Below are 12,445 nucleotides of genomic sequence, written 5' to 3'. Positions count from 1 at the left end.
CCTCAAGTCTCTTGAACATGAAAGAATACATAAGTTTAAACTTTAAAAATAAAATTGGTTGATCGAACAAAAATCATGAATTTAATTTTTAAATATCATTAGTCGCTCAGTAATCTAGATTCAGACGTATTTTAATGTAGCTAATCTCGCAGTCTCCACCCATTTTATTGTTTACAACACGTTAGAAACCCATTTGGCAGCTAAGTATTCAATTAATCGAAGGTTATGTTAAATTATTTAATGTAAGTTTTGTTGAACACAATCTATTAAAGATCATTTGCAATTTTGTATCTGCCGTTCTTTGTTTTGCTACACCGATGCTGAGGGGATTCTTATTAATAAACTAATCCTAGGTTTCTAAGACCAAAATCTTCTTTTTAAACATATTATCTCAGTTTTGTCAAAGATGACGATAAGTTTTATGCATAGATTTCGGACTCGGAAACCAACGGTAAGATAATCAGTTTCATTTTTTTATCTATAGAATAAATCAAAGACATAAACAATAAAAAAATGAAAACTATAAAGTAATTTAGAAATAAAGACTGCATGTTGTATTAATGTTATCTAAATTACTGCTAAAAACTGTGACTTCAAAATACCAATTTGAAACCTTGATGTGTTGATTTTGAAAACACAAAAGAGATTGATAAAATCACACTTCGATTTCATTCGCCGAAACATTGTACCAAATTAGTGTAGCAGTGAAAAAAAAACATTTGATTACAAACGGCATACGGAACACAACAAAATCAATTTAGACAATCGCCTAACGTAATATTAAAAGATTCAAAGATTATGAGTGCTCGTGGTAAGCTAGGTGAGTGCAGGCACATGGGTGTCAGGCACATATTGTAAATAAATAATTAATAACTTTATTTCAACATACAGGAACTCAAAGTGTACGGAAAAGAGCCGGCACTCCTTTAAATCCCGCTGATATATCTAATATTCCGTACAGTCTCATTGTAAATTTCAAGCTGCCATAAAGTTTGTATAGCACTGTACATAAAACACGATTTTTCCGTAGTATCTGGTCTAAATTAAATCGATTATCTACACCACATTGGCAGCAAAAACAAATCTGTGCGCACGTGCTGTACGGCCTTCATCGCAGCTGATTTCTACCGAGACCCTGATTTATCGGAGAAACCTGAATGAGTTTCATTATTCCTACTGCAATGACGTAATTCCTCAATTGTGGTAGTGATTTATAAATATTACGTCACTAACATAGACTTCGTTTCGTTATAACATATTCAAACTTATTCTTATTATCATCAACCTGCCCGTATCCCTATAGAGGGTCGGCACAGTATGTACTCCTTCATACATCTCTATCAACCGTCATATCTGAATTCAACCCTTTCTTACACATGTCCTTTTTCACACAATCCATACATACTTTCTTTGGTCTTCCTCTACCTTTATAGCCAAACTCAATTAGTTCAAATTGCTGCTGCTGGTAATAATATTAACGAAGGAAAACGTCAATCATGCCATGCGCGACAGTTTCAAATGGTTGTTGTTGTGTGATCAGCTGTTAATGTTTGCCATGTGCGCCTAAAATGTCTAGAATATGTATTAAATCCTTCAATTACAATGTCCGATAAACTTATGTTTTGCATGAATTGAATCTGTAAACCGGTATCAGTCATCCAATTATGCTATTGCAACGACTTAATAAATTATGTCACCAGTAATTTTCCAACGTTGATATAATACTACATAAATACAGAACAAATATCGGGTGCCTAAAAAAGGTATGCTACTTATTATAGACTTGGGAACTTAATATTATTTAAGGAGTGTAGGACGGGTTTATAGTGGGTAGTTTGGTGGTTCTCTTTCTTGTAGCTTTAACTATTTGACCGATTTTGACGTTTAAGATGTCATTCCAATCGTATTTTTCTCGGAAAATCATAGGGATCAGTTTATACTGACAAGGGCGTAAATCAAATTTAGTTATGTCTGCTCACAAGCGCCTGTCAACGGCCAAAATTACACAAAATCCTCTTTTTACCTACTGTAACTGTAATTTCGTTTTCTTCTTTAATGTTTAAATAGGTTTTATATGTATACAGACGTGACAGCAGCGCATCTCATCGGTCCAGATATCCTTGTTTGAATATATACCAGATGTATTTATTTTTAAATCAGATGTTTAATGTAAACTCTGTCAGAAACATGTTGTTAAACAAGCGAACGCTTTAGCAACAATTAGATCCGGTTCCGGTGCATTGTCGCTGTGTTTAATTTAATCAAATAAATTCAAGTCATGCACGAATTTAAATGAATAACATGTAACATGTGACTGTGTGGGTGAAATTAAGTTTTACATGTTACAGTGTTACACTCTGTTATTGTACATATTACGTAACGTACCTACGTGATGAGTTGACGTCAACTTTTTTTTAAATTAACATGCACGTCAAATAGTATTCTAGTGTAAAAGTATGTAACTTTCGATTTACTGCATTCAAAATCGTGTTATTCTAGTGTTTGTTTTACTTTCTTCTTATATTTATTCCATAACTAGCTATCGCCCGCAAATCCGTCTGCGCGTAATTAAAAAAAACTGAATTAGTGGCCTATGTGTTCTTTCATATGTTCTACATCTGTGCCAAATTTCATCATGATCCGTTGAGCCGTTCTAGAGATACCTTCAAACATCCATCCATCTAAACATTCGCATTTATAATATTATTAAGATTTAAATGCAAATTCGTAATGCATAAAACCAGTTTCAAAGTAGACTTTGCCTTTGTCGATTGTTATTCTTTAGATTGCTTTATAAAATTAAACACGTTTGTGCGATTATGATATATTTATCTATTCAATTTATATTAAATCAATATTTAACGAGAAATATCAAAAACATAATTTTTGCATTAAAATAAATCTACGTAGTCATATTGCAATATTACTTTACATCAACACTAATATTAGAGGAAGAATATATTTCCATATGTATCTTATAAACTAAAAAACTACTGAACCTATAACAAAAACTCTTTACCCACTAAAAAGCTACATTATCACTGATTAACATAGGCTATACTTAATATTAGAAAGTACTAGTTGTTGCCCGCAACTCCGTCCGTGCGGAATAAAAAAAAATTCAATAGTAGCCTATGTGTTCTACCAGACTATGCTCTACCAATGTCATATTCCATCGAGATCCATGCAGTCGTTCTGGAGATATCTTCAAACAAACATCCATCCATCCATCTTAACATTCGCATTTATAATATTACTAAGATACTACAAAGATTGGAAAAGAAATGTCCAACAAAGCTAACCAAGAAGGACCGCTAGTTAAGTTAATTAAATACTTAAAATATACATGTTTATTTAAAAAGATAAACCGAAGTTTAACCTTTTTATACTTTGCGCGTGCGCATATTTACGCGTGTTGCTAAATTGTGCAGATTTTCATGCACCTAATGTGCAGTAAGAGATGTGATTTGACACGGTGCACCATAATCTTGCATCACGAACTAACTATAAAACTATGTACATAAAGTTTAATAAATAGAGAGTACCAATTTAAAAAAAATTGCTCATTCTAGTATCAATAGCGACATTATTTAAGAAAAAAAAAACTAAAACCAGCGGAACGGAGCACAGCTCGCTTGTTTCTTTTGCCAGATTTATTATACACTAGCTGTCGCCCGCGATTCCGTCCTCGAGGCATTATAAAAAAAGCGTAATAAGTAGCCTAAGTGTTCTTCCAGACTATGTCCTACATCTGTGCCAAATTTCGTCAAGATCCGTTGAGCCGTTATGGAGATACCTTCAAACAAACATCCATACATCTAAACATTCGCATTTAGTACGATTTACGCACACGTACTAAAATTATAAATATAAAATTTATATAATTGTAATGATATGCTATAGAGTTAAAGGAACGTGTTTATCTGCGGACATCCGGACGCACAGACTCGTAATATAAAGTGCATACACAAGACCTTGGCTCTAATGATAACGTTCTCTTATCAGATTGGTAAAAATGCAACATCGACTATTGTAAGACAAGAGGAAAAACTGTCAAACTAAAATTAACTAATAATTTTCCACTGTCGTCGTTACAACAAATTTGCCATCAGTCACATGTTTTTTGAAAGAAATAAAAAACAGGAATGAAAGAAGGACAGTCAAAATTCACTGTTAAATTTGTGGGAAATAGACATAGAAATGGGTAGGAAATAAACGTTTTTGACTGGACTTATAAAATTGTACAATTAAATAGATTATCTGTGCGTCAGACTGCAGACTGCAGCTACTGGTTTTTAAATGTTGAGGAAAATACCTCGCAACAAAACAAGATGGCGAGGTCAAATGACGTAGCAAACTTTTACCGCGCAAAATGCTATCAAATAATTTGACACGCTCTACTTTAATCTTTAATTGAATGAAAATAAAATAACAAAGATGGCGCTTTAGAGTTTATATTATTTTAATAAAGCATTTAGAAAGTTTTTTTAATTTCTTTAGTTGGATACAAATTAGAATAATCAAAACGTAATTTTATTTTCTCTTAAAAACTCATGTAATTAAAAAAGTGCTAATTAACTTTCCTCTCAGTGTATATAAAATACATATGTACATAATACGTATGTATTTTTATAATTAGTGAAAAGAACATAATATACATTTTATTTAATAGAAGTAAAACACTACGTATTACATAGAAAACTAAATAGAACTATATACCTAACATATTAACACCGGTCAGTATTTCTATTGTTAAGTTGTCAACAAGAATGATTTCTGTATATACTGTCGGATCCAACCATACATACATTGAGTGGAATTATTTTATTGTGAGTCAATTGGGCACCATTCACTTTTCATTGCGGCCGCTCGCTCGTGGTAATGACCTCTTTATCCTCAAACTAATTATATTAATACGCTCTATAGATTATCGCTGTCGATACAGATAAAAAAAACTTTTAAAGTAACCACAGTAAAAATTATCGTTATGCAATTTTATGACGTATTGTTAGAGACGTAAAAGTTAGATTTGCTGATGATATTCAACTGTGTAAGTTGAGTCAATGCGTCGTAAGGTCGTGTTTCATTTGACTAACATCGAAGTCTGTCAACGCAGTGTCGGAGTCTGCCTGAACAAACATTGTTTCGGTTCGTTCTGTCCCGCAACCTTGATCCGCGCGACGCGACGTTACCTAACTCACGTCGTCATTTGTTTTCACATTATTATTTCTAGGAAGTCCATTTACGATCGGTTCCGGGTATTTGGATTTCGGGGATATGCCATTTATGTCCGTGATCATTTATGTCGTATTATAAAGCTCATGACAACTTAAAGTTTCATTAGCTATTGTTTAAACTAGAGTTATTGCTGTGGAAATCCGGGTAGGCGTGGACCGGTTCATTTTATATGAATCTATTTCTGCATGTTCAATACGTTTCGTTCCGTTGTTTTTAACAATAAAATTATACTATAAATCCCATCGAATTATGGTTATAGGTTGTTTTTCTTTACGACATATAAACATTGACAATTATGCGAATCTTATATGAATTGCTGATAATCCACTAGGATTATGAATACTGAAATCTCATCTCATATAGCAACGAATGATAACCTTCTTTTCCATTGTTGTAGAGCGAATCGAGCTACACCTCATCGGAGGAGGGTTGCGGCGGCGCGGGCGGCGGGGAGCGCCACGCTGTGCTCAGCTACGAGCAGGTGCGCCGCCTCAACGATGTCATGGACGAGGTGGTGCCCATCCACGGGCGCGGCAACTTCCCCACGCTGCACGTGCGCCTGCGCGAACTCGTGGCTGGAGTACGCGCGCGCCTCGAGGCGGCCGTGGCGGCGGGAGGCGCGGGCGTGGCCGTGCGCGACGTGCGCCTCAATGGTGGTGCCGCCAGCCACGTGCTCGCCGACCGCGCGCAGCCCTACTCCGACATCGACCTCATCTTCACCGCGGAGCTACCCACGGCGCGCCATTGCGACCGTGTCAAAGCCGCCGTACTGGGCCACCTGGCGGCGCTGATGCCGCCCGCGACGCCGCGCCGTCGTGCCACTCCCGCCGGCCTCAAGGAGGCCTATGTCTCCAAGATGGTGCGCGTCAACTCGGACGGCGACCGCTGGTCGCTCATCTCGCTAGGCAACTCGCGTGGCCACAAGTCAGTTGAGCTCAAGTTCGTGGACACAATGCGCCGCCAGTTCGAGTTCTCCGTGGACTCGTTCCAGATCGCGCTCGACTCGCTGTTAGCGTTCCACGAGTGCGCCCAACTGCCCATCGGCGAGAACTTCTATCCGACCGTGGTCGGTGAATCCGTGTACGGGGACTTCGACGAGGCGCTGCTGCATCTCACCGAGAAGCTGATCGCGACGCGGCGGCCCGAGGAGATCCGCGGCGGCGGTCTGCTCAAGTACTGCGCGCTGCTCGCCAAGGGCTACCGCGCCGCGTGCCCCGACAAGATCAAGACGCTGGAGCGCTACATGTGCTCGCGGTTCTTCATCGACTTCCCAGAGCTGGGCCAGCAACGCGCCAAGCTCGAGGCCTACCTGCGCAACCACTTCGTGGGCCGTGAGGAGGAGGCGCTCAAGCACAGGTACTTACTTATTATTCCCTTCTCGATATTTTTACAGTTCATTGTTAACATAAAGTTTGATTGAATTTAGCGCCCATTAATTTTAGCTTGTGGTGAAAGTGCAAGTAGTTGAAAACCTACAGTAAACCTAAAAAATCCTTGTTAACTTTGTAAAGATCTATCAAGTTTTAAAAGCGCGGTAAGTAAGAAAAGTATTATTGCAGGTACCTGACACTGCTGCACGGCGTGGTGCGCGAGTCCACGGTGTGCCTGATGGGCCACGAGCGACGGCAGACGCTGGCGCTCATCGAGACGCTAGCATGCCGCGAGCTGTGCGCGCGCGCGCCCATCATGATGCCCGCACCCATGGGCGCCGTGGGCGGCATGGGCGCGATGGGCGGCATGGGCATGGTGCCCGGCTACGTGGTGTGCGTGTGTGCGTGTGCGGCGTGCGCCTGCATGTGCGCGTGCGAGTGCTGCCGCGTGCCGCTGTGCCCGGCGTGACCCGCGCGCGCCCCTCCAGTGCCAAATGTATATAGTACGTACGGCGCGCGCCTCGCCCCCGGCCCGGACGAGGCCTGACCCGCCCGGACCGCCAAGACATCTGCGCTTCGTATACTTTGACGGTCGTCAATTTGCTCACACTGAACCCTGATCAATTTTCGTCAATTTCGGACGATTCTTTTCTCAATTTGCCAATTTCGTTTGTAAGCGTTACCGGATCGATTGTGACGTGGGATAATTTCTAGTCGTACTCCTTGCGTGTTGATCCGTTAATATGTTAGCAGTACGAAAATTATGATCACGTGAGGATGAGACCGGTGTCCGGTCCGGGTCGGGCCGGGTCCGGACCGCGCCCGGCCGGCGACGGTCTGCAGAAAACACTAGTTAATTATTTTGTAAGCTTTGTATGTATCAAGTGTTGGTATTGTAGCGCCGCGTGCCTCCGGGCAGCGACAGGAGTACAGTGGGATCAGGGCGGACTCGGGAACTTTACGAGAACAGTTTGCATGTCTGATAGTGTGACCGGCCGCCGCAGCGCGCCGCCGATACATTCACAATCATTGGGTAAAACTTCAGTTCCTTGGCGAAGAACTAAAAAAAAAAACTATTTTATTAAATGCATATTTATTCGTCTAAAATATTACATAGATTCCATTTCGTGAGCGCTCTAGTATTGTATACGGCTTGGCGTGCGAAGCGACAAATTAAGATTACTATTAACATAAAAAAATATAAAAATCCCAAAAAAAGTTATATCTAAGGTGTGTACAATATTAAAGTAACTCGTCTTTATCTAGAAACACAGTATAACGCATATTATAAGAACGTTTCCGAGTAAGTAGTCGTGTACTTACGGGCGTGTCTCCTTCCCAGCCTCGTCTACATCTCTGAAACAGTAGGCGGTATGAAAAAATGTGATTTAATTGTTATAGAATTAATTAATGTTGTCGAGGGTTATTATATAAAATTACATAACATTATTATCTAGTTACATTCAATAGAGAGATATATTATTGTTGTATTTTAATTATATATAAATAAATATATAGATATAGAAAAGACGGTGTAAACTGTGTCCGGCCAAAATGTGCATGACTTATATATTTGCCAACGCATGTGTAATAATATATGTATACAAGAATAGCTAGGAATGAGATTTATTTTTTTCTCGTAGGCTACGTATCTGGATGTAGAAAAGTACAATCTGCTTCTTAGAGATATCTTTTTGATCAACTTAGAGTTTTACAAACGTATCATTTGGATTTTCGAACCAAATTATAGATCTCATTTTAAAGGAAAAATTTAATAGATTTTGTTTCAGCTAATGCCTTGTTGGCTTCAAATTAACGTTAGTTATTTAGAAGTTGCGTTTTCCAGAGATTGTAATTATTAAAGGTTTCAACAATCAGCTAATTGAACTTCATAATTATAGGGTAATTTTAAAAAAAGGTTTTATAGATAATCAGCTAAATGAACTTCAAAATTGTAGTCATCACTTACCAGCTTTTAGACACTTGGTGTACGCTCAAAATGATCTCAACGAGTTTAAACAAAAGAGTGGCTTCTCAGTTTCACTAACGATTTCTAATTTATCATCTTTAAAATACTTCTACAGGGTAAACGACTGTTTTTAATTTCAATTTAATGTCAAAAATTATTGCTTCTCTGTCTTTAATTCATATATAGCGAACAAAATACAAAATATATTGTATATTTTTAACATTTTACTAAGAATTAAGATTTAATTCGTGTTGTTATATTTGTAATGTCTATTAGCCTTTTTGATGAAAAGACATTAATGTAAATAAAAAATATATTCCCTCAGGGAAGACGCAGCGGATTTCAAAATATATTAGATCTATATATACGTCTGTACTTAGTAATAAATGAAGTACATAATGTAGCTAAAGGAAACTATAACACATACATATATTAAATTTGTTATAAGAGTGAATGTAAGTTTTATCATTAGAGATATCTCTGTGTATCGAAGCAGGCGTCTAAGTTGTGATTTGTAGTCTTTTCGACAGGTTTTTTCTCATCTTTATTGTCGTTTTATAAATATCTCGGTCCTTCGAGCAGGATAAAAATTAAATTATTGGATATAAGTAAAAAAAAAAAATACATTAATAATTTTGATTATACTTTCAACAAGTTGATATTTTATTTTTTATTTTGCTCGAAGCACTTGATTTTTGCATCTGTGATTGTTATTGTAAAATATGTAGATCAGCTATCGGCAGACTTACTACCTCCTCGGTAACTACAAATTTCTGCAGAATACCTTGTAATATTTTTGTGAAGTTTACTCTTTGTTGAGCATAGCATAGACTAAGAAGTAATTTTCGTAGAATGGTCATTAAGTACAAAAAGACAAGTTGCTCACAAACATATACAACCGAAATGCACACCGGCTATAAATAAGACTGGTCTATTGAAATTATTTCAGTAGTCTCTGAACCAATATCATCTACGACATTTTGTACATACCTAACATAAAAGAGCTTTCGATACATACTTCATGTATGTAGCTCGGGGTTCTTTCAAGGTTGGTTGTCACGATAAGGGTTCAAAGCTCGTCGGACACGCGATGTTCTTCCAAACAACCAGTAACTTCTATAAGGAGACTCCTACGGTATAGTCTATATTTCGAGAAGCGTTATATCTTTTTACAGAGAGACATTGCAATTTAGTTTAGGGTTTTATTTTTCTATAGTTACCATGAGTTTTCAGCTAGCCTTATTTTATAATTTTTAATTTTTATAATGTATAATGATCACTGGTCTATTTGGGTTTGCATGCTTTCCGTGAAGTGTTACATGGCGGCACAATGATACAAGATAAAGGTTGTTTTGTCAAGATAACGTAAACAAGGTTATGTTACACAAGATTGTTTGAAATGCATTTCGTTGTGCCAATTTGCAACTCACTAGTGAGTCAAAACGTTAATTTCCTATTTTATATTTATTATGCAATAAACTGATTTATTCAGAGGAATAAACACTGTAACATTATTTATTCAATTTAATTCCATTAAAATAAAATTTCTCCTCTAAAACATATCCATAATACAATATTCTTTGTGTGTATGTAACATATTAAAAGGAAACCGTATAGAAATGCTCGTTAAAATTTTAAAAAAAATAATTACCCATATCAGTGGCAATAAGGAAGAAATAAAATAAAGTATCTGAAAATAAAACACAATCGCAAGTTGAATTAAGTTAAGGCCAGTAAAGAGGTTAAAAAGGTATGCAACTTGAAGTTACATTTTATGTTGCGTTGATTACTAAGCAAGTTTTATTGCTTCCATTTGATCTAATAAGTTAAAAAATCATTACAACTCATCCGAAGAAAATAGTTACATCTGTTATATCTCTTAACAGATGTGACTCTTTTCGACGAATGAATCTTTTTGCCTTTAATGACGTCTTAACAAAACAACTCATCGCCTACTATTATGGAATGAACGAGCGCAGTTCTAAACTACGAGAAATTATTTTAAAACAAAGCATGCAAGCGCCAAAAACACAAAGCGCAGTTTCTAATGTACGACTGTTAACAAACAACAGCGGTGGTACTTATATCACAATTTCATAAAATTATATAAGTTATCAAATTTTTATATCAACAGAGCATTATTTATTTTTTGTGATTCCTTCTAAGTTTTTTACCTTATTTCGAAACTTATATAAATTCATTAATGATGTATTAGTTATGTTTTATATATCCGACTGGTAATAAATGTAATTGACTGCAAATATATGTAACTTACTGGTATTAAATGTAACTTACTGATTGGAAATGTATCTTGCAAACTAACCTGTGTAACATACTGTCCAGTATAATGTATTTTACTGATGCTCATTGTCTATCAAACTATCAGACGAAAAGAGTTACATGTGAGAGATCTTGCGAGATGTAACTCTTTTCGTTAGATGGTTCGATTTTGCCCCGTTGTTGTTTGTCGCACAGAGTCGCACCAAGACAGCGCCGTGCCTCGCGCCGTTCATATGTTACCAACGGTCGCGCGGCAACCCGACTCTCTAGTGTAGGGACGCTAGTTCATAACCTTATATTAAACGTAGGCTTACATATAGTTTTTATCAGATATATTTACTGTAGCTATAATTTTTTTTCTCTTCCATGTTGCCTGTTTCGTATTAACACGAAGCGTGTACACGCCGTTGTTGGGTTACATAAGACCGCTCTATATATTTGTGAGAAGTATATGCTATCGTAAATTTTACAGAAAACTAAGTAAAAAATGTTGTGAAAAAATTATAAAAACAAGAATAAGAAAATAAATTATAAAAAAGTGATAAACAGTGATATTGTGTTTCTTTTTATTTACCTTAATCCCTTTATTACAACGATCTAAAAAACTGCATTTGAAATTGAACTTTTTTTTTGTTAATTTTATTTCAAACCATAGATATTCATAATACCGTGTGTGGTAAAAAAAACTTTGTAATTAAACTTAGTACTTCCGTAGACTCTTCTTTCGTACTTAGGGAAAAAAGACATACATACAACTACACACATACAAATTTCCACTTTGAAAATGACCATGCTCTAAAGATGAATTCCTAGACAAGTCAATGGTAATGAAGCTTGTGTGAAAAATCAGATTTTCTTGAACAAAATTCATTTCAATTATAACAACGAAATAATCATAGGCCAGAGTATATTTAAATAACTAGCTGTGCCCGCGACTTCGTCCGGGTGAAATATTGTCTTCGGGTGTCATTTTTAATGACTTAGGTTAATTATTTTACTTAAAATTATAAAATTTTATAACGAAACATTCCCATAAACCTTACATATTCCCATACAAACTTTCATCCTCTACTGTCTATTGTTATTTACACCCTTGGGGTAAAACTTTTTAAAAATTGAATTTCATTTTTATTTATAATAAATAAATAAATAAATTTAATAAATAAATAAATAAATTTCCAACACCCCTTTTCAACCCCTTACAACCCTTTATCGTTTTAAAAGTAGTCTATGTTTTTTCTCAGGCTCTAGACTAGACTATCTGTGTACCAAATTTCAATTAAATCGGTTATTAGTGTTGACGTTTAAGCGAGACAGACAGACAGAGTTACTTTGGAATTTATAACATTAATAATAAGGATTATTGACAAGTTTTTATTGAAGATGTTACAATAACACATTTTTCATAAGTGTTATTGCACTTCGCTTATCTGTATGTTTTATATATCATTTGTAAACACTGTTACTATGTGAAATAGGATAAAAGTTTTATACTACGAAAGAACTATTTCGATGCAAGAATAAAATAATCAATTTGATGACAAAAGTTAAATAATCTAAGACAAAGATAAAATCTTAGACCTTGTCC

General features: G+C 36.2%; 1 protein-coding gene across 4 annotated transcripts in view; it reads left to right on the top strand.

Moving 5' to 3' along the window:
- LOC106720324 (terminal nucleotidyltransferase 5C) overlaps nt 1–8,504 on the top strand; it is a 144,696-nt gene extending 136,192 nt beyond the window's left edge. For all 4 annotated transcript variants that reach the window (XM_014514954.2, XM_014514953.2, XM_014514955.2 and 1 more), the window contains 2 exons: nt 5,636–6,594; nt 6,798–8,504. In XM_014514954.2, coding sequence (XP_014370440.1) covers nt 5,636–6,594; nt 6,798–7,077 — 1,239 coding nt within the window. In that variant the 3' untranslated portion in view covers nt 7,078–8,504. The remainder of the gene's footprint in view (nt 1–5,635; nt 6,595–6,797) is intronic.
- The last annotated feature ends 3,941 nt before the right edge of the window (nt 8,505–12,445 follow it).

Source organism: Papilio machaon, chromosome 8 (assembly GCF_912999745.1).
Source record: "Papilio machaon chromosome 8, ilPapMach1.1, whole genome shotgun sequence".
Lineage (NCBI taxonomy): Eukaryota > Metazoa > Arthropoda > Insecta > Lepidoptera > Papilionidae > Papilio > Papilio machaon.
The sequence above is the reverse complement of the archived record's forward strand: the minus strand, read 5'-3'. Positions and strand labels throughout refer to the sequence as shown.